We start from the raw sequence: 22,500 nt of genomic DNA, 5'->3' as shown, positions 1-22,500 counted from the left end.
CATCAGATGCATGTGATCAGATCTAGAGATGATCTCTGTACTGTATTCAGATTACAGTAAATGTTACTGATTGTATGATCGCTGCTGCTTCATTTGATGACTTGGTTTGTCATTGCCAGAATAATGTTGAAAATTGAAGTTTTAAAGGAACCGTTCAAAAGTTTTTTTTGTTTTTTGAAAAGCAGCACTCAGACTGGTTCCCAGTAGTCACTGTGTCTTTAGTGGAGTCGCTCTGATTCAGGACTGATTCGGCTGCTGTGGGGGGGATAACTGTAAATCATGACTCCCATCATGAGCAGATGACACGTGGGGTTTAAGGCAAGCTAATCCTGAAGCTGACCGTCAGATCAGAGCCAGTTTTTATTCAACAGCTGACAGCTGCGCTTCATGTTTTTTCCATGTTTGTTTGCTGCTTTTGGCTCGTTTTAATTTCTATTAAAATATTTGATGATTACGAGGACTTCTGGATTTATTTATGACCTTCAAAACATGTTTACATCCTTTATCATTTTATTTACAATTGTTTTCCCATATCGGTGTTATTTTAGTATCGTTGAGATGCTACTATAGCTTTTAATATTTTGAACTCATTTTTTTTTTTTTTTACATTTTCTGTTTTGATTTTAAGTTAATTCATATTCTAATATGTTCTCTTTTCATGTTGAGTTAAAGTTTAACGTTTAGTCATTTTGTGTTTTTCAAATTTTAGTAGGTTTTTTGTCTATGTGGGCATTGTTTTTATTTATATTTGTATTATTTTAGCTAAACAATTTAAATGATAAATTATGCCATCTATGGGTAATGCTTTTAATATTTTTATTTTCAAGATGTCATTTATTTCAAGTAACAAATGTTTTTAGGGATTGCAAAAGCAACACATCCGCTCGTCTTCCCTTCTGATGACAAACCCGTCGTCCAACAACAGAGAACATTATAACTAGTTTGTACTTCACAACATCAGTCGAGTGTTTGAAAAAGAACTTGATGCGGCTGCTTATCACAAAACGAGACAGAATAGAATATGTCCATTAGAAATACATTTATACTCACACATTAACCATATATCGTCACAGGAGAGTGTTTATTGCCCTTCTTTTCATCATTCAAAACATTTATCGTTATCATAACTTATCTTCTTTTTATTCAGGTACAATGATAGCGATTGTCTTTATCAGAATCTGAAAGAAATTTATTGCCAACTATATCTGGAACATCTTCAGTTCTATTACTTCTGTGATGCATGGGTAGATTTTCTGCGCGAGGGCGCCCTCTGGTGTCCAGGATAATAACGGCCAATCCATCCTGTTTTAACTAAATACTAACTGTATTGTTGCATACTTATAGTTGACTAAAATAACTCTGTCACATATTCATATGAAAGAAATAAGCTATTCGAGGCTTTAATCTAATACAACACAGTTTAGACAGTCGACACATGTTCTACACTAGTGGTGCACTGAGACGTGTTCCTCTAGTCTCCGGTGGACTCTGACTCTTCATCAGGAGGAAGAGGAGGAGGAGGAGGAAGCTGTTCTCTGAACTCTCTCCGAGCCTGTCTGTTGGACTCCAACAGCTCGTGCAGTTTCCCGTTCAGAGCCTCGTTCCTCTCCTCGATGTCGTCCAGACAGGAGTTGATCTGATCCAGCATGGAGTCGATCGCTGCGTATTCTGATCAAACAGCAGACAGACACATCAGACCTCCCTCACTCACTCACTCTACATTTATTCATTCTTACACATGACCCCTGTGTCCATATTGCACCTAATACAGTCGGACTTCAACTGTTTTTACTGCATATGTTATACACTGTTATATTAGATTTATTTATTATTATTTTCACATTATAATACATTTTAATTTTATACACATATATAATTTGTGATGAATAATGAAAAAAATTTAAATTATTAAGTAACTATATAAAATTATCTAAGGAACACACACACACACACACACATATAAAAATTACTTAATATTTTTTATATATAATTATCAAGAAATACTGATATAAAATTATGAGTAAATTAATAAATATAATGAATAATACAATACAAATTTTATAAAGTCTTTATATAAAAGTTAAAATGAATATGTTACTCATGATAATTATAATCATTATAAATAATTTATATTATATTTTATCATTGTTAATAAATATTAAAACAATATTAATTAAATTTTTTACTGGATTTTATTTCATTATTAATTTGAGGAGTAAGTGAGAATATTAAAAATATATAACTGGAAAATTTATATATATATATAATATATATATATTGCAGTTTCAGAAACTATTAAAAATAATTTCATTAAAAATCATGAGAATAATAGAATTACAAACTCATTGGAGAGACATGTTACAGTAATGAGATTGAGATGATTGCAGTGAGAGCAGAACGCATGTTTTAAGCTCGTCATTAATGAATACCTTCTTCGTTGAATTCATCTTCATCTTCAATAATTCCATCATCAACTGAAACATCAGGATCTCCGTTCGGTCCAGACATCTTTACAACACTCTTAAAAAACTTACATACAATTAGTAGACACGCAGAAGAGAATGTATAATATTCACGTCTTTATAAATATGCTACATGTGTGTTTAAAACAGGTATAGGGTAAATAAGAGTGAACGCGAAAGGAGATTATAAGAGACGAACAGCTCAGTATCAGCTGACTGTCACGAGCGTCCGATAACGCGCCTTATCAGAAATATAAACCTGCTGCTGTTTCGGCTCCGAATATTTCATTATTCTAAATACTGATTATATAAGAGCCAATATATCAATTCTGAGATGACTTTAAAATCTCATACGACTTCGCTGCTTTAAAAACAATCGTTTCTGGCATTTCGTTGGACAGTCTTTGGTCTTACGTCAGCGTCGTGTTTATATGACGTCGCGCTGCGAAACATGTGCACCAAAACAGAAGCGTTCATCCTCTTAGTTTGAGGTTTGGTGTATTTCCCTTCCCATCGTAGTTCTGGTAATAATTAAAATAGCAGGTTTTCCCTTATATAGACTTAGTTCGTTAGTATTTTATTTCTGCTGTTATGGAGGATTTACCGGAAGATTTGAGATCGTTTCTACAGAAGCATCCTTGCTTTCAGCTCACAGACTCGAAGAAGGTCAGAATCATGACAGTAAACTCACATGTGTGTTCTTATGATCACTGTGAAGAGTTGGAGTGGTGAGAGCGGGTTTTTGAATGCTATTTGTATGAAATCTATCAGATCCGCTGTTCTCTGAACGCGCACGAGTTTCCCTGCAGCCTCGCCGAGCTGCAGTGCTTCACCTCGGGGAACAAGTACAAGAAACTGTGCGCTCAGGCCGAGTTCGACTACAGCCAGTACGAGCCGCACATAGTCAGCAGCACTAAACAGCCGTGAGTACAGTACACTACACCAGGGGTTTTCAAACTGTGGGTCGCGACCCACTTGTGGGTCACAGAATGGAACAAGGTGGGTCGCACAAAGTCACTTGGCTGCAGCTAAATTTGCGTTTCAATGACACACACACACACAGTTCAGTCTAGGGCTGCACGAAAGTGACGAGTGGGAACGGTGCGAGGCCGGTGGAGTGATTGGAATTGAGCGACACCTGCTCGACTCACCAGTCTCGAGAACCACGGAGGAGATCGGAAGGATACAAAAGAGGAGCGTCCGTCTCCCCGGCAACTCACTCCAGCCCACCGCCTCGAGCATCCTCCTTCGCCCTACTCGATGGCACTGCGGATTCACCTCAGTGCCGAGGGATCTTCGGCAGCGCGTCCCTCCTTCCTCCCAGGCTTCGGCACCAGTCTAACACATTAAAAACTTCTCAATCACGGGAAGGAGGAGGCGGGAACCGGGAACCCACTCGTCACAATGATATAGCCCACCAACATTAATAAGGACTGCAATATCCTTAGTGTGATTTTCGAATTGCAATTAAGTCCGCGTGCTTTGCGTGTTTTGAAGCGCGGGCGCGCACGAGTTGTAATAACAGTGAAGGTCTCAGAGCAATGTCATTAAAAGGTTCAATCGGTCCGCATTATTAAAAGAGAAAAACTTGCTCACTTCAATACACTATATTCCGCATGAGATTGCATACACCAGAAAACAAATGTTACGAAAACGGTTTCAGGTAGGCCATGTTCATTCATTTCTATCGTCCGTTTGAGCTCTGTGCACTTTTTTCGTTCGGGAAACGGTTTGTAAAAAGCATTTCACATGTACAGGGTGAGCAGTGCACAAACGCAGGGTTAATTGTAACACTACAAGATTTAAACATTTCCACATAACAAAATGCACAAAAAAATAATGCAATACTCCTTGACGTATCATCTCTTTTTAGAGAAAAATTTGCCAAAGTTCAGAAATCTTTTGAAGATATTGCTGAACATTAATTTAACCATTGCTAAAATAAATTTCTGCCTGAACTTAATGTCATCCAGTTTTTTTTTTTTTTGTTTATTTAAAACGAGACACATGTTTATTATTATTTTTTACCTATTTCACAATTATTTTAATCTCCAAACAGTTTTAGATAGTTCTGCTTTGCTTCTTATGCTTTTTCTAAAAAAAGTGTTGGATTGTGCTCCGTTCTCACCGACACACACGGAAGGATCGTGAATGCATTTTCTGCAACAAAACACAGCAGCGCAGATTACAGTTCACTGGAGTGAGCCTGTTTAACGTTTTTATGGACACTACATATTCTAAAGTCTGTAAACAAAAATTAAAACTTAAATATTAATAGTGATTTTTTTCAGGTGTAGGCCTACTCTAAAATAAAAAGTTTTTTTTTCTTAAATACTTCATTTCTGTCATCAAACTTTTAAGTAAGATTAGGCTTAAAGTAATATCAACCTTTTTTTTCCTCAAATATTGTGGTGGGTCATGAAATAGATTACACTTGTCTAGGTGGGTCGTGGAATGGAAAAGTTTGGGAACCACTGCACTACACTATACCACACTACACTACAGTACACTATACTACACCACACTACACTACAGTACACTATACTACACCACACTACAGTACAGTACACTACACTATACTATACTACACCACAGTACACTACACCACACTACACTACAGTACACTATACTACACTACACCAGACTACACTACAGTACACTACACTATACCACACTACACCACAGTTTACTACACCGTACTGTACTACAGTACACTACAGTACACCACACTACACTACAGTACACTATACTACACCACACTACAGTACAGTACACTACACTATACTATACTACACCACAGTACACTACACCACACTACACTACAGTACACTATACTACACTACACCAGACTACACTACAGTACACTACACTATACCACACTACACCACAGTTTACTACACCGTACTGTACTACAGTACACTACAGTACACCACACTACAGTACACTATACTATACTAAAGTACACTATATTATACTACATCACAATACACCACAGTACACTATACTATACTACACCACACTATACTATACTACACCACACTACAGTACACTACATCACACTACAGTATACTATACTACACTACACCACACTACAGTACAGTACACTACACTATACTACACCACACTACACTATACTACACCACACTACAGTACACTATACTACACCACACTACAGTACACTATACTACAGTACACTATACTATACTACACTACAGTACACTATACTATACTACACCACACTACAGTACACTACACTACAGTACACTATACTATACTACACCACAGTACACTACAGTTCACTATACTATACTCCACCACACTACTCTACAGTACACTATACTATACTACACCACACTACACTACAGTACACTATACTATACTACACCACACTACAGTACACTATACTATACTACACCACACTACAGTACACTATACTATACTACACCACACTATACTATACTACACCACACTACACTACACCACACTATACTATACTACAGTACACTACATCACACTACAGTATAATATACTACACTACACCACACTACAGTACAGTACACTATACTACACTACAGTACACTATACTATACTACACTACAGTACACTATACTATACTACACCACACTACAGTACACTACAGTACACTATACTATACTACACCACAGTACACTACAGTTCACTATACTATACTCCACCACACTACTCTACAGTACACTATACTATACTACACCACACTACACTACAGTACACTATACTATACTACACCACACTACAGTACACTATACTATACTACACCACACTACAGTACACTATACTATACTACAGTACACTATACTATACTACACCACACTACAGTACACTACACTACAGTACACTATACTATACTACACCACACTACAGTACACTATACTACAGTACATCACACTACACTATACTACACTACAGTACACTACACTATACTACACCACACTACACTACAGTATACTATACTACACCACACTACACTACAGTACACTATACTATACTACACCAAACTACACTACAGTACACTATACTATACTACAGTACATCACACTACACTACAGTACACTATACAACACCACACTACACTATACTATACTACACCACACTACTCTACAGTATACTATACTACACCACAGTACACTATACTACACCACACTACACTACAGTACACTATACTATACTACAGTACACTACACCACAGTACACTATACTACACCACACTACAGTACACTATACTATACTACACCACACTACAGTACACTATACTATACTACAGTACACTACACTACAGTATACTATACTACACCACACTACAGTACACTATACTATACTACACTACAGTACACCACACTACAGTACACTACAGTACACTATACTATACTACACTACAGTACACTATACTATACTACACCACACTACAGTACACTATACTATACTACACTACAGTACACTATACTATACTACACCACACCACACTACAGTATGCTATATAATACAACATTACAGTACAGTACACTACAGTACACTACATTATACTACAGTACACTATACTACACCACACTACAGTACACTATACTATACTACACCACAGAACAGTACACTATACTATACTACACCACAGAACAGTACACTATACTATACTACAGTTCCGTTCGGTCCAGACATCTTTACAACACTCTTTAGAAACTTACATACAATTAGTAGACACGCAGAAGAGAATGTATAATATTCACGTCTTTATAAATATGCTACATGTGTGTTTAAAAAAGGTACAGGGTAAATAAGAGTGAACGCGAAAGGAGATTATAAGAGACCACCACACTACACTACAGTACACTACACCACACTACACTATACTACACCACACTACACTATGCGAAAGTACACTCTAGTACAGTACACTATAGTGTAGTACACCACACTAGACTACACTACACCAGACTTCACTACAGTACAGTATACTACAGAACACTTCTGAAGGTGTGTGAATTCACACTTTAACCCTCAGAGACTAGAAGCAATATATTTAACCCTTCTGTGTTCTTAAACAGGGTCTTAAACAGCATACATTTTGTCAAGATATTAAAGTCAGCACTGTGTTTATTTTCTCAGAGATCATCTCTTCTGCAAGCTCACGTTACGTCACATCAACCGTGTGCCGCAGCATGTTGTGCGTCACGTCAGCGGCAGGCGCTACAGGAGAGCTCTGGAGAAGTGTAAGTCACATGTCCATGTTTGTTTGACCCATCACAGATCTACATGACGTTACTGAGCACTTGTGTCGTTGTGGTCAGATGAGGAGTGTGTCCGGCAGGGAGTGGAGTTCGTTCCTGTACAGCTCAAACAGAAGAAGAGACCCAAAGAGGCCGCAGGAAGTGAGGGTCGGGTCACAGGAAGTGAGCGACGAGCCAGCAGGAAACAGGACAGCGGCGTCTGGACCCCGAGCTCGAGCGGCGGCGAGGACAGTGACTCCTCAGACAGCATGTCAGATCTTTACCCACGTCAGTGCCGCTCTTCATTAATAATCCCAATTTTTTTTATTTGAATCTGAGGAAGCAAAAAAATCTAAATATTGAGAAAATCATCTTTAAAGTTGTCCAAATGAAGTTCTTAGCAATGCATATTACTAATCAAAAATATAAAAAAAAATATTTATATATTTACAGTAAGACATTTACTAAACATCTTCATGAACATGATCTTTACTTAATATCCTAATGATTTTTGGGATAAAAGAGAAATGTATAATTGTGACTCATACAATGTATTGTTGTCGATTTCTACAAATATACGTCTGTGACACTGATGACTGCTTCTGTGCTGCAGGGACACACATATGTGTACTGTTTATATTTAATATGTATACAGTAGTCAACATTCAAAGTGGATCAGTAAAGTTCAACGCATTTTGGTTTTCATCTTTGATGAAAGGTTTTGATCCACTTCAAATGTTGACTACTGTGTAGTATATAATTAAGAAAAATGTTTTTATATATTAAATGTGTATATATAATACAAATATAAATATATACATGTAAATATTTTAGAAATATGTTGTATGTGTGTGTATTTTTATATATAAATAAAGTACACACACATATATATATATATATATATATATATATATATTATGTAAACCCAAACGTTTATTTTGGATGTGATTAATCATGATTAAGTCTGTCTGCAGCGTCTGTGTTCACTGTGAAGAAGCCGGACGATGAGCAGAACGGCAGTGATGCTGAGGAAGATGATTTTCAGACCGATGATGATGAAGATGTGTCTGAAATGGAAGTAGAGAACCAGATGCAGAAACGCAAAAAGGTGAGTGTGACTGAATCAGGTTTGCTGTGATAACGAAAGCTAAACGTCATCAATGACCGTTGAATCATTAGAAATATGAATCTGTGTTTGATTTACACGTGCTGGATTCTCAGTGTCACACATCTGTGTTATTACAGATAACTAAAACATTAAGAACAATTCATTACTTATTTAGAAAAATATATTGTTTCGGATACTTGCCAAGACTCATTCTAATTTAAAAAAAATAAAAAGCTAATATAATGACAAACATGTCTTTAATGTGTATCTTTCCTGTTGTTTTTTTAGGTTCAGTCTGCTGGCTTTACTAAGAAGTTTAAGAAGAACAACAAGAAGAAGAAGGGTTTTAAACATGTCGCCAAAGCCAATGGAAAATAATAAAGTTATAATAAACTCATTGAAACCGTTTTCTCTCTCATTGTTTCTGGACCCGAATAAAGGGATATTCATACACAAAGATGTATGTAATCATGTTTGACAGCATCTTCATTTTCAAGTTTTAGTAATTTTGTTGTCATTTTTAGTTTTTTTATATATAATAATATATTTATTTATATGCAATTTGAATACAAAAATCGTACAATTAGATTTAAATGTTTTTTGAGAGTAATTTTGATTTTTTTTTTTAAACAAACTGCTTACATTCTGTGTGAACTTGGGTTTATTAAAAATATTAATAGATAAAACATCTTATTTTGATAATTAGTAAATGCTAAAATTAATGTTAGAAATATTGTTCATGCGTTATTGCTTTGCAGCTCAGACATAAATTATATTTTAAAGGATATTAAAATAACATGCTTCTGCCGTGTATGTTTCAAAATGAATCAGTATTTCATTATATGAAAAATGTAAAGTAGATTAATTCGGTGTTAAATCAACTGGAGAGCCCTCCTCCAAATGTTGATTTATTTTTAATTTTTTTTTGTAGTGGGAGGTCAAAAATGAAAACTTTTTTTGCCATTTAGTGTAAATCAGAAGGACTAGGACTTAACACCAGATACTAGCAAAGATTCATGCATGCACATATTAAATGTGCTTAAACCCTTCCATCACTCTACAGCAGGTGATTTATTATATATATTTTTTTACTTCGTCTTTACTTGAGCTTGTGCATGTCATATATATAATATTATCATCGTTTTTATATATAAAAATTTAATATTTGCATTTTGTGTGTTTGTGTCTGAGTAGACTCCACAGAAATGTTTTCACTTATATTTAGAATAAAAGTGGGGGGGAAAAGTAATATGAATATAATTAAAATGCTAGTTTTAGTTAAAAAATACAGTAATGCAATACTCGTTATTGATAGTAGTTATAGTTAGCATGCATGATTATTATTTTTATTATACATACAGTTCATTAGAACGTGTTTGTTTTAATGAAACGTGAATATCACACGTATACTAAAAACAAATGGTTTTGTCGAAAATGTTGAAGGTCATCTGGCTGTTCCGCGGTGCGTGCGCGCGCGCGGTTGAGTATACGTGGCTCGCGGGAGGCCGCTGTGCGCGCGCTCGTGCAGAGGAGAGGTTTTGGTATTAGACATTCTCTGGTTTTGGTTTGTGGTACACCGCCGCGGTGCATTGTGGGACGGAGGAGGCCTAGGCAGGCAGCAGTTGTGAATAGTGTTTGACAGACGCAGGCGTGTTTACATTAGTACTGGGCTGATCGCTGAGTGATGGTGATGGGGCGCGAGGATCTGATGAGCGCGGCGGAGGACGCGGCGGATCAGGTGCGCCAGCCAAACAGCGGCTATTAATGTGCATTAACACTGTGCATGACATACATCTGCATATGCATGAGAAATATATCGCATTATTCTTTGTTAAAGCTGTCGGCGCCTATTTTTGTGCATTAGTCACTCACATATCCCTAAATAACAAGACTTTGCTATATGTTCCTATTGGGATTCTGCACTACTCGCGTTTGAAAAAGAAATGCATGTTCGTGCATTGAATTAAGAGACAAATACTGGTTAACAGATGGTGTTTGAACATATTCAGAGAGGAAGTAACTGCGATACAACATGCAAATGTAATGCAATTTAAATTTAGTGCACGTTTTTATGCTTTTAAACTAGATGAGAAGCTGAACCTGTTCTGAAAGTTTAATAGTGTCCTCTTTAAACTAAGAAATCAGTCACAACTGTCACTTTACTGTACTTTATTTTATTTACTGCTTTACTCACTTTAGCGAGGGTTTAATCAGAGTAGGCTCAGATAATAATGACCTTTTAAACACGTGCACTGGCTTTGTTTCTTGCATTATAAATCCTCAAGGCTTTGCAGGAGTATTAGTGGAGGTTTTTATGTTTTGCCTGCTGGTGAAGTGTGTTTTTCTCAGGTCATGTGTGTGATTTCCAGCATATGGTCTGACGGTTTGTTTCGGGATGTAACTTAAACCCTCTTGCAAATCTAAATGTGGAAAAGTGAGTGAATCGCAGGAGTTCAGGTTACTGGGGCAAGCGAAATGATGGGTATTTTTTAATTGTCAGACTCTTGTCAGTTCTGTCAAGAAGGAGATGTACTGCAGCTGCTTTTATCTGTGTTTGTGTTACTTTAGAAATGGAAGCGCATTGCATTATGGGATACAGTATGTGTGCTCACTACATACTGCAGAAATAGTAAGAGTACTATGGAATTGATGTCATTGAGATTCTTTTTATAAAATAAGGTTTTTAGTCATTTATATAAACTTTTCAGCTAGTTCATACTAAAATAAGTAAAACTAATAAAATTGAGTTTTTATTTTGAAAAGAAAAACTGCATTATTACTAAAACTTTAACTAAAATTAAGATATAAACAGAAAATATTTTTTTTAAGTACAAAATATTAATAAAAACCATAATAGTATCTAAATTATACTAAAATAACACTGGCCTATATTGTGCCATTAATTTAAAAAAATATTGTAATTTTGTGGCATCTACCAGAAATAAATACATTTCTGTATATTTTTTTTCAGGTTCAAATCAAATTATTTTACGCTTCGTAACAAGTGTTCCCTGGTGAATATATTTAGATGTTTGTCCTGTTGTTTATTGAGTTCTTCTCTAATAAGGAGCACAGAAACTCTCATCAGTGTCGTTACTGTAACTGAGCTCTGATTGGCTGTCAGGTCAGTCATGTTAGTGTATCTGCTCAGTGATTGGCTGCTGACGAGTTCTGTTTATATCTGCTGCTATTTTGAGCTCTAGTGAGGGTTTGAGCTGGAGCTGGTGTTTCACAACAGCAGAAGCTTCCTTTTTGCATCTATTTCTTTAAAGGGTTTTTCTCTTACAAACACCAAACTTCTATTCTGAAGGCTTGTTCATATTTCATTCAAACTGATTGTACTCCTGAAAACAGTGAAAATGGGTTTGTTTTCTGTCTGTTGACAATTTTTTTTAGATTTACGGAGTGATAAAAAAAGAAATACAGAATCTGGTCGATAAAAACCTTTAATGTCGACAATTCAATATTCAGATTTATGTTCTGGAAAGGTGTGCGAATTAGTGCATATTTAAATAACAATGCATATAAGATTAAGTCTTTTTTACTGGATTTGTGTGTGTTCCTAAACAGTAAATATCACTCAAGTCAATTGTTGGAGATTTAGAAAAGGCTGCTCTGTGCATTAAGACCGAACTGTTTTATCTATTAGGATTAAATTCACATTAAATTGGTTAAGGCTCGATGTTTAGAATGAATGCTACTGTAACTTATGTTTGTTTATTTATTTGTTTGTTTTAAGACCGTATTTAGGAATGCATTTAAATTCAAATTTAATGGTTAAAAATAAATACCATCCTTTTATATTTCATCTCCCGTTGCTTATTTAAAGAATATTTCAGAATATTTATATAAATGTCTAAAATATGTATAATATTTTTACTTTTATTTTAATTTTAATATATATGTCTATATTATAAGTCTTTAATGAAGAGTTTGAAAATAAAAATGGCTAGTTTTAGAAAATTAGCTCATTGTGACTCATTTTGCCAGCACAGGTCTCATATATATATGTGTGTGTGTGTGTGTGTGTGTGTGTGTGTGAGTGTGTGTGCGTGTGTGTGTGTGTGTGTGTGTGTGTGGGACATATCAGGACACAACTCTGTATAATGACATGGGTATGACACAGGTATTACAAGGAGAGGGTGACTTATGAGGACATAACCCATGTCCCCATTTTTCAAAACACTTATAAATCATACAGAATGAGTTTTTTTGAGAAAGTAAAAATGCACAAAGTTTCCTGTGAGGGTTAGGGTTAGGTGTAGGGCCATAGAATATACAGTTTGTACAGTATAAAAACCATTACACCTATGGGATGAACACACTTTACACAGAAACAAACGTGTGTGTGTGTGTGCGTGTGCGTGTGTGTGTGTGTCTGGTGAGCATCAGATGAATGTGACGTGATGTTTGCGTCTCTTGTGTTTCAGTTCCTGCGGGTCACTAAGCAGTATCTGCCTCACTTCGCTCGTCTGTGTCTCATCAGCACCTTCCTGGAGGACGGCATCCGCATGTGGTTCCAGTGGAGCGAGCAGAGAGACTACATCGAGGCCACCTGGAGCTGCGGGTACTTCCTCGCCACCGGCTTCGTGCTGCTCAACCTCATCGGACAGATCGGTGAGACACACACACACACACACACACACTCTCTCAGTGTCCAGTGGAGCTGATGTGATGATGTCTCGTCCGCAGGTGGATGTGTCCTGGTGCTCACCAGAAACCTGGTTCAGTACGCTTGCTTTGGTCTGTTTGGCATCATTGCGCTGCAGGTGCGTCTGTGCTTCAGTGTTGTTGTCTGTAGTTCTCAGTCTGAAGTGTGCAGCACATCTTCATCAGCACATCTCTGTGTTTCAGACGGTCGCCTACAGTATTCTGTGGGATCTCAAGTTCCTCATGAGGTGGGTTCAGATCATAAACACCGTTCACACTGGAGCTGAATGTGGTGTCACTCCTGTTTCTCAGCTGAGACCAGTCTTAGTTTAGAATAATTAAGATACTTTTACATTTATATTCAGTTTTCATTTTTAGTTAGTTTCTTTTCTTTTTCTTCTTTCTTTTTATTTCTGCGCAACCGACCATTGTCCAAAGTGCTGTACAATAAGTAACGCATAATAAAACAGTATCAACACATAAAACACATCACTAAACCACAATAACACAACTCCACAGTTTCAATATATAGAGAAATGTCTATACCCCATTAACCACTTCAGCTGTTATTTAGATTTTTTGAGAATTAGGCATATGTAATATTGAGTTGATGTGGTTAAATGCTAATGCAAAGAAATGTTCTTGAAGCTTGTGTTTAAAAACACTGAATGTGGGAGTTGATCTGAGAGAAAACGGTAATTCGGTAATGATTCATGCAATGATTTATAGACAAAAAACTACATTTTAAAATGAATTCTATTGGGAATCGATAACAATTGTAAAGAACTCAGATCAGTACTCATATGATCTCTCTTACAAGAACCTATCAAAAGCCTCGCTGCAGCATTTTGAACCAGTTGTAAGCGGTTAAGCAATGATTTATTTATGCTAACATATGAGTTGCAGCTTAATTTCTTGTAAACAATCCAGCAAAGATACTATTTGCTTGGAAGATACACTTAAATATCATCTGCACAGAAGTGAAATGAGATTTCATTCTTACGAAAAACTGATGCAAGGGTAACATATACAAAGAAAACAGAATCGGACTGAGAATCAACCCCTGTGGAACCCCACAAAGTAAAGAAACAGGTTGTGAATAATCTTGACCAACATTTACAGAAAATATCTGTTTGAAAGAAAGGACTTAAACTATTTAAGCACTACACCATGGATTCCCATCACCTTCTCAAGCCGTGAGAGTAAAATCTCATGGTCAGTAGTATCGAATGCGGCGCTAAGATCTAATAAAACAAGAACTGCTGAGGGCCCTGAGTAAACGGCAGTCAATAAATCAATCAAAACCCTGATCAAAGCCGACTCAGTACTATGGTGAAAAAGACCCATTAAACAACAAGTATTGATTTCATAAAACAGTTCTTCGAACTGCTCTACAGCTCCAACATTTAAAACAACATTTAGTTTTAAAACTAAAAAAGAAAGATAAACTCGCAGAGTGAAAGACGGCATGCCACATACACAGTTTTAAGTTTTGGTTAATTTCGTGTTTTTAATCTTCTTATTTATTTTCTTAATTAGTTTGAGTTATTTTAGAACTTCAAATTAAACTAAACAAATGATGTTTCTGTTCATACTAGTGTTAGTTTAGTATCATCAAGATACTGTTACAGTTTTTACTTATTTTATTTTTAAATAAACAGGTTTATTTTCATTTTCATTTTTTTAAGATATGTATTTATTTATTTAATTTTGTGAAATATATTTATACATTTTTAAACATTACAAAACAAAAGAACGAGAGAAAAGGGAAAAAAAGGTTAAATCAATCAAATAAAATGAATCAAAAAAATAATAATATGGCTTACCACAGTAAATCAGTTTAAAAAGTAAATGAAATGGAGAATGGTATTTTATTTATTATTTTTTATTTATCTACTTTTTTTTTCATTTAGTTATTAATTTATTTTTGTTATTTATTTTAGAACTTCCAAATCGAAAGAAAAATAAGAAATGTTGGCTTAGGAACCAGCTGAAATAAAATCCTTTACTTTTTTATTTTATTAGTATCCATTTTTTATTTATTTAATTTAGTTCGGTTAACATTTATTTTATTTCAAGTGGCGAAAATGGTTTTAGTTAATGATAATTACTCTGGTTCACATATAGTTATTTATATTATTAAACCAAACTCGGTTCATAATACAATTAAGCAGTGAATGCATTCAATATAAACTTGTGTGGTGTGTGTTTAGGACTGAAGTGAATGACTGATTGTTAACGTGACAACAGTTTGCAAATTGTGACGCAAGATGGATCAGTAATTCCCAGTATTTCAGTGGTGGCTAATATTACTTGACACTCTGTGTTTCCCGCTGTGGTGCTGTAATAGGGTATTTCCACTGTTTGATGATCTCTCTTGTTGCATATTTACACTGAAAGCCACATCAGATCCTCAACACATGAATGCATGCACAATACAGACTCCTCATGAACAGAAACACAAAAGCAATCAGATGCATCTTCAACTGTGTGATCCATGATAAAATATGACGGCATTCAAAGTGTGCACGAGCTGAGATTGTGAGCGAGAGAACCGGTGTGTGTGTGTGTGTCCTGAGGCTGGTGTGTGTGTGTGCAGGAACCTGGCTCTAGGTGGAGGACTGCTGCTGCTGCTGGCCGAGTCTCGCTCCGAAGGGAAGAGCATGTTTGCCGGCGTGCCGTCGATGGGACAGAGCTCTCCGAAGCAGTACATGCAGCTGGGAGGACGTGTGCTTCTGGTGCTCATGTTCATGACGCTGCTGCACTTCGACTCCGGCTTCTTCTCCGTGAGTCTCTTGCAGTGCTTCAGCACACAGACCTGGCACATTCAGATATAAAGATAATCGTGCTCCGTACTGTGTGTCAGATCCTGCAGAACATGGTGGGGACGGCGCTCATCGTCCTGGTGGCCGTGGGCTTGAAGACGAAGCTGGCCGCTCTGACGCTGGTGCTGTGGCTCCTGGCCATCAACGTCTACTTCAACGCCTTCTGGACGGTGCCTTCCTACAAACCCATGCACGACTTCCTGAAGTACGACTTCTTCCAGACCACCTCGGTCATCGGAGGCCTGCTGCTGGTGGTGGCGCTCGGCCCCGGAGGCGTCTCAGTGGACGAGAAGAAGAAGCAGTGGTGAGCAGATGTTCACCAGGAGCCCACTTTATTTTTAGCGCTTTGTTAAATCCTGGAGTTTTATTTACGTTGCAGCAATCGAGGAGATTCCGATTCGTTTCAATCTGGTTTTGTGTTTGATAATGAAACCGTGTTTATGGAGAAAAGATCAGATCTTCCTCTATCTGGACTCTCTTTATCATGTTATTTGTGACGGGCATCAGACTGTGAACTCTGTACTGTGTGCGTCTCGGGATGTTTGACTGATTCTGTTGTTTTACAATCGACGCCGGACGAACGAGACCGATTTATCTGAGAGATTTCTGTTGATTCTAAGACAAACAAGTCACTGTATTGATTTTTTTCAGAGGTTTATATTGTATTTTTGACTTTGGGTTTTCAGATCGTGGCGGAAAAATAAAGCAGAACCAACAAATAATCCAGATGTGCTTGTGATCTAAATGATTGCATTGATGTGCGTCCTCGTGATGAGAGTTAGACAGTATCAGCGCTTTACTATGTAAACACAGTAGCTGATGCACTTCATTATAACAGCCATAATGCTGAGTTTACAGGCATGTGAACATTACCGGTAATAGTCTCCGTCCTTGTGCTTCTCAATTAGGGAAATGCATTAAAATAAGACAAAAAAATGCATGAGAAATCAAGATTTATTTATTTTTTAAATCTAAATTTAGCTCATGAGAGCCTTGTTTTAGAAGTCTGATTTCTAGATCTGGAAAAATCATGTAAATGTGTCTGTTTCAGCTTAACTTGCATTCATTGCTTTTAAGTATATTATTTTGATGAGCTGAAGTAATGGAAAAACACGTTGCCACACGACTTCACATTACTGGCATTTTTAATAACATGTCAAGTTCTAAAATATATTATTGGGTCAGGCCATAAGAGAAAGCTTAAATTTAAAAAGTGATTTTTATGTGTAAATAATCAAATTGCACTGTAAAAATATCGACCTGTTTCTTAAATTCAGTTGCTTCCTTTTTGATCAAATTGAATGCTATTTCAACAAATTTTTTAAGATCATTTAAATTTTATGAAACTGACTTTACAACTGAGTAGAATAAAATTACGTTTAAAATATTTTGATGAGCTGAAGTTATTGGAAAACATGTTGCCATAAGTTGTAGATTTATATATATATATATATATATATATATATATATATATATAATCTCTAAAATATATGGGCAAAACCATATGGGAAGGCTTATATTTAAAAGTTTGATTTCTAAATCTGGAGAATCATGCAAATTAATAAAATTGTATGTTATTTTTTTATTGCACTGTAAAAATATCTGCCATTTTTCAAGTGATTAAGTATAATACATTTTTTTTAATTGTTTTGATTTTGACGAGTTAAAGTAATGGGAAAATGCTTGTTGCCATGACATATTGACCATATATTTTTTTAAATAAACAAAAAAATGTGAAGAGAAATATTGAGGGTTCAGTTTAGATATTTTAATTAAAAAAATATATAATAAAAGTGGTTGTCGGATATCATGCAAGGAAAATTAATATCACCATGTTTGCTCTGTTTGGTCTTTTATCATTTTAATTAAATAATTGTTTTAATGTAATAATGTAATCCTTTTATGCCTTTTAATTTCCTTTATAAATAAATTGGACTCTACACATATGAGGACAGGTCATGAAATAAACAGGTAATGAAAAAATATGGGATTGCTTCATTGCTTTATTTTGTGTGTGTGTGTGTGTGTGTGTGTGTGTGTGTGTGTTTAATTGTGATAGCAAAGATTTATGTTGTTAGAAAAGATTTCTATTTTGAATGAATGCTTTTCTTTTTAACTTTTTATTCATCAAATAATCCTGAAAAAAAAGGATCACAGCTTCCAAAAAAACAGTTTCAGCTTTGATAGAAAATCATAATTTTAGAATGATTTCTGAAGATCATGTGACACTGAAGACTGGAGGAATGATGTGCGTGTGTGTGTGTGTGTGTGTGTGCGCGCGCTATCTGATTGGCTCGTGTGTTCGGGGGGCGGGGTCAGAGAGCATGCGCATAATATAACAGAGCACGCGGACTTTGCAAGCAGCCAAACTGGATTTGCATTCGGATCTGATCCATAATTCATTTCTATTTCCTTCTGTGTTCAGGTGAGTTACTGCCTTTATATGTATCATGTATTTATACTTTCGCGTGCATTTGAATCTGACGTGATTTATTCAGTGTTTCTGTACAGTAACAGGTTGATGTTTTTGTGAAGAGTGATCTTAAATGATCGATATTTCTGCTGATTCTCATCTTATTTCTGCAGGTCTAATGAGAATAATATCTTATGTATATGAATGTAGAAATCAAAAGTGCGTTTAGTTGCAGTTTGATCAGGAAACTGTTAAACTATCTCAGTTATTCATAAACTGGTGCTATTAATCATCAGCTGCTCTCTTACAGAGTTGAATATCACCAGTGCTTCACTGGCATCTCAGACTGAAACATGATGCTACTTTATTTGTACTACTATAGTTTCTGTTGATATTTTGAACTAGATTTTATTTATAAATTTAGCTAAAGTTTTAGTGATTTTGTTATTCATTTTTGTCATTTTTTATTAGTTTTTGTTGTTTTAAAATATGCTTATATAGTTTTTCTTAATTTATTTGTACTTATGTTAATACATCAAGTTAAAATCAATAGAAATGAGAAGGAATTATCTGGAATAAAATTATTAAATTTTTTTAATATTTTATTTTATTCGGTTTATTTCATTCATTCATTTTCATTTAATATACTAACCTGAATTATTTTTCAATCATTCATTTTTTATTTCATCTAAAAAAAAATGTATATTATAAACATTATAGCATATAATATTTGATATTTTATAGTTTAAGTTTATAGTTTACTTTTTCCTTTAAATCGTAGTTAGTTTTAGTGTTTTTTATTATTCTTTTTTGTCATTGTTTTATTTATTTTTCTATTAGTATGTTATGTTCATATATATTTTTTGATGTTAAGTTATTTTAAGTAAAACGTAATGTAAATGTAAAATGTTGCTTTGGCAACTAGCTAACAAAAAGTATTTTATTTATTGCATTTGAAAAAACAAATGTAAGTAAAATGTTTTCTCTAAACTGTGGCAAAAAAAGTATAAAGTCTATATATGTTGCAATAAATAATATTTTATTTGTGATATTGCAGTATAATGATATTGCGTGTGTGTGTGTGTGTGTGTCTCTGTGTGTGTGTGTGTCTCTCTCTCTGTGTGTGTGTGTGTGTGTGTGTGTGTGTGTCTCTCTCTCCCTCTCTGTGTGTGTGTGTCTCTGTGTGTGTGTGTGTGTGTCTGTCTGTGTGTGTGTGTGTGTGTGTGTCTCTCTCTCCCTCTCTGTGTGTGTGTGTCTCTCTGTGTGTGTGTGTGTGTGTCTCTCCCTCTGTGTGTGTGTGTGTGTGTGTCTGTGTGTGTGTGTGTGTGTGTGTGTGTGTGTGTCTCTCCCTCTCTGTGTGTGTGTGTCTCTGTGTGTGTGTGTGTGTGTGTGTGTCTCTCTCTCTGTGTGTGTGTGTGTGTGTGTCTCTCCCTCTGTGTGTGTGTGTGTCTCTGTGTGTGTGTGTGTGTGTGTGTGTGTGTGTGTGTGTGTGTCTGTGTGTGTGTGTGTGTGTGTGTGTGTGTGTGTGTGTGTCTCTCCCTCTCTGTGTGTGTGTGTCTCTGTGTGTGTGTGTCTGTGTGTGTGTGTGTGTGTGTGTGTGTGTGTCTCTCCCTCTCTGTGTGTGTGTGTCTCTGTGTGTGTGTGTGTGTGTGTGTGTGTGTGTGTGTGTGTCTCTCTCTCCAGAGCGGTCAGATGTCGAAGGGCTCGGTGGTTCTGGCCTACAGCGGGGGTCTGGACACCTCCTGTATTCTGCTGTGGCTGAAGGAGCAGGGCTATGAAGTCATCGCTTACCTGGTAACTGCTCCACATCACATGATCTGCTCAGTGTTAGCAGAGAGCTGCAGAGCAGGAAGTGTTTGTGAAGTGATTGTATTCTCACGCTGAGCCTAGGCTTGTGAAGACTTGCACACTCAGCAGCCGTGAATCACCAGCGGTTGGGAGGTTTGGGTTAGAGGTGTGTGTGTGTGTGTGTGTGTGTGGGTGTGGGTAGAGGAACAATAGGCCTGTCTGAGTCCAGAGCTGCACACGAACACATTTCTAAAGACAACATTCAAACCTCCACAGTGTATTTATGTATTACATATTATATTTAAAGTGAATAATATTTTGAGTGAATATTTTGTATTTGATTTATATTTTATGCTTAATTTTACTTTGATTTTTTTCATTTTTAATTTTTTTGTTAGTTTAAGTGATTTTGTTTTGTTTAGTAATTATTATTATTATTGTTATTATAATTTAGTAACGTTTTTAGAATTTTTATTAGTGTTTCTTGTTTATAAATACATCTATATAGTTTTTAATAATTGTAAATTAATTTTAGTTATTTTAGTACATTGAGTTAAAGATAATAATAATAATAATAAAAATAATAATAATAATTCCTTACATTTACCATATTTTCCGGCCTATAAGTCGCACTTTTTTTTCACAGTTTGGCTGGTCCTGCGACTTATAGTCAGGTGCGACTTATTTATCAAAAATTTATTTGACAAGAACCGAGAGAAATGAACCAATAGAAAACATTACCCTCTCCAGCCGCCAGAGGGCGCTCTATGCTGCTCAGTTCTCCTGTAGTCTACACTGAAGACATAGAGCGCCCTCTCGCGGCTGGAGACGGTAATGTTTTCTTTTGGTTCTTGGTTCTAAATAAATGCGAACTAAATTCTAAGCACTCAAAACTACATGAAAATGAGAAATGTTTCCTTGGAAATAAGCTGAAATAAAATGTTTTTATGTCATTTATTATTTTCTTCTTAGTAGTATTATTTATTTTATATTATATGTTTGTATGATGGTAATTCATATTTAGGATAAAAAAATCAAAATAGTTTTCATTTATATTTTAATTTTTCCCTTTTCCTTTTAATTTTAGTTTTAATTAGTCTGAATTGTTACATAAACATAACCTTATAGAGGTAGTGCTATTTTAGTATTTACATACTATTTGTGATTTTAATTTAATGTTGTTTTTTTAAATTTAATTCAAGTTTTGATAATTTTGTAGTGTATTTTCTGTCATTTTTATAATATTATTTGTATTAAGTTATTTTATCTCAAGCTAAACGAAGTGAAATGTACTTCTATAGGGCTTTATACAGTTAAGGTTGTAAAGCAGCTTCATGGTAATAAACGAGAAAAAAACGGTGATATTTTGGAGAATTCATCAATTAAGAAATGTGTGATGTATGTTATATAAAAACACGTTTTAAGCATCCACTGAGTAATATTACTAGAAAAGAGAAGTGCTCCCTGATTATGAGTCAGAAGAGAGAGGAAGGTGATGCAGATGGTGAAAGAGCAGAGATAATTGTGAATGGTGTGATTCAAGGCGGTGAAAAGAGAGTGGTTTAAATTACAAACAACAATGAATGATTAATGAATGTGCATTACATGCATTCTCTAGGGTTCGAATCCATGAAATTGATGTTGCTAGTCTCACACATTACTGTTTGAGCAACAGATCTACACAGCTTAGATTACACGAGTAAAAGTACAGATACCCCTTGCTAAATTTTACTCAAATACAAGTAAAAGTACTACAGTCAGTTGTGTACTTAAGTTAAAGTACTGAAGTACTTGTTTTTAAAAGTACTTGAGTATCAAGAGTACAAGAGTACATTTTCTAAATATTGCATTACTACTGCCACAGTGCTTACATTTATGTACAGAAACGTCCTACATGGAGTTATGAAAAATGTTACTGTTAATACCTTGGAGAATGTAAAAGGAATTGAAAGTAAAATCAAGTCATTTTCATCTTTTTACCATCTTGCTTTATTTAACATTTCTCACTGGCCCACAA

The 22,500-nt window shown here is 35.5% G+C and overlaps 4 protein-coding genes across 4 annotated transcripts in view; 3 read left to right on the top strand and 1 right to left on the bottom strand.

Moving 5' to 3' along the window:
• Nucleotides 1-1,124: 1,124 nt before the first annotated feature.
• On the bottom strand, nucleotides 1,125-2,702 carry bbln (bublin coiled coil protein). Its single transcript, XM_059549332.1, has 2 exons — nucleotides 2,430-2,702; nucleotides 1,125-1,668 (listed from the first exon to the last, which is right to left on the bottom strand). The coding sequence occupies exons 1-2, from the start codon at nucleotides 2,506-2,508 to the stop codon at nucleotides 1,472-1,474; spliced, it is 276 nt and encodes a 91-aa protein (XP_059405315.1). The 5' UTR covers nucleotides 2,509-2,702; the 3' UTR covers nucleotides 1,125-1,471.
• A 156-nt stretch (nucleotides 2,703-2,858) lies between these two features.
• surf2 (surfeit 2) lies at nucleotides 2,859-9,214 on the top strand. The gene is made up of 6 exons (XM_059549331.1): nucleotides 2,859-3,128; nucleotides 3,234-3,385; nucleotides 7,599-7,702; nucleotides 7,781-7,987; nucleotides 8,674-8,807; nucleotides 9,096-9,214. The coding sequence occupies exons 1-6, from the start codon at nucleotides 3,054-3,056 to the stop codon at nucleotides 9,183-9,185; spliced, it is 762 nt and encodes a 253-aa protein (XP_059405314.1). The 5' UTR covers nucleotides 2,859-3,053; the 3' UTR covers nucleotides 9,186-9,214.
• A 1,165-nt stretch (nucleotides 9,215-10,379) lies between these two features.
• Nucleotides 10,380-17,002, top strand: surf4 (surfeit 4). The gene is made up of 6 exons (XM_059549330.1): nucleotides 10,380-10,545; nucleotides 13,238-13,424; nucleotides 13,500-13,576; nucleotides 13,662-13,705; nucleotides 16,057-16,243; nucleotides 16,324-17,002. The coding sequence occupies exons 1-6, from the start codon at nucleotides 10,492-10,494 to the stop codon at nucleotides 16,588-16,590; spliced, it is 816 nt and encodes a 271-aa protein (XP_059405313.1). The 5' UTR covers nucleotides 10,380-10,491; the 3' UTR covers nucleotides 16,591-17,002.
• A 1,590-nt stretch (nucleotides 17,003-18,592) lies between these two features.
• The window catches only part of LOC132140556 (argininosuccinate synthase-like), a 31,913-nt gene continuing 28,005 nt past the window's right edge, over nucleotides 18,593-22,500 (top strand). Inside the window, exons 1-2 of the mRNA XM_059549334.1 lie at nucleotides 18,593-18,707; nucleotides 20,379-20,489. Coding sequence (XP_059405317.1) covers nucleotides 20,388-20,489 — 102 coding nt within the window. The 5' untranslated portion in view covers nucleotides 18,593-18,707; nucleotides 20,379-20,387. The remainder of the gene's footprint in view (nucleotides 18,708-20,378; nucleotides 20,490-22,500) is intronic.

This window comes from Carassius carassius, chromosome 5 (genome assembly GCF_963082965.1).
Source record: "Carassius carassius chromosome 5, fCarCar2.1, whole genome shotgun sequence".
In the NCBI taxonomy this organism is placed as follows: domain Eukaryota; kingdom Metazoa; phylum Chordata; class Actinopteri; order Cypriniformes; family Cyprinidae; genus Carassius; species Carassius carassius.
This window is presented reverse-complemented; position numbering and strand designations above follow the sequence as displayed.

Bases quoted from the DNA above. Each gene is read 5' to 3' on its own strand.
- bbln (XM_059549332.1), bottom strand. From the start codon at position 2,508: ATGTCTGGACCGAACGGAGATCCTGATGTTTCAGTTGATGATGGAATT. The intron at 1,669-2,429 runs GTATTCATTAAT...CTGTTTGATCAG, and splicing joins AGATGAATTCAACGAAGAAG to AATACGCAGCGATCGACTCC.
- surf2 (XM_059549331.1), top strand. From the start codon at position 3,054: ATGGAGGATTTACCGGAAGATTTGAGATCGTTTCTACAGAAGCATCCT. The intron at 7,988-8,673 runs GTCAGTGCCGCT...GTCTGTCTGCAG, and splicing joins CATGTCAGATCTTTACCCAC to CGTCTGTGTTCACTGTGAAG. The intron at 8,808-9,095 runs GTGAGTGTGACT...TTGTTTTTTTAG, and splicing joins AGATGCAGAAACGCAAAAAG to GTTCAGTCTGCTGGCTTTAC.
- surf4 (XM_059549330.1), top strand. From the start codon at position 10,492: ATGGTGATGGGGCGCGAGGATCTGATGAGCGCGGCGGAGGACGCGGCG. The intron at 13,425-13,499 runs GTGAGACACACA...TCTCGTCCGCAG, and splicing joins CAACCTCATCGGACAGATCG to GTGGATGTGTCCTGGTGCTC. The intron at 16,244-16,323 runs GTGAGTCTCTTG...ACTGTGTGTCAG, and splicing joins TCGACTCCGGCTTCTTCTCC to ATCCTGCAGAACATGGTGGG.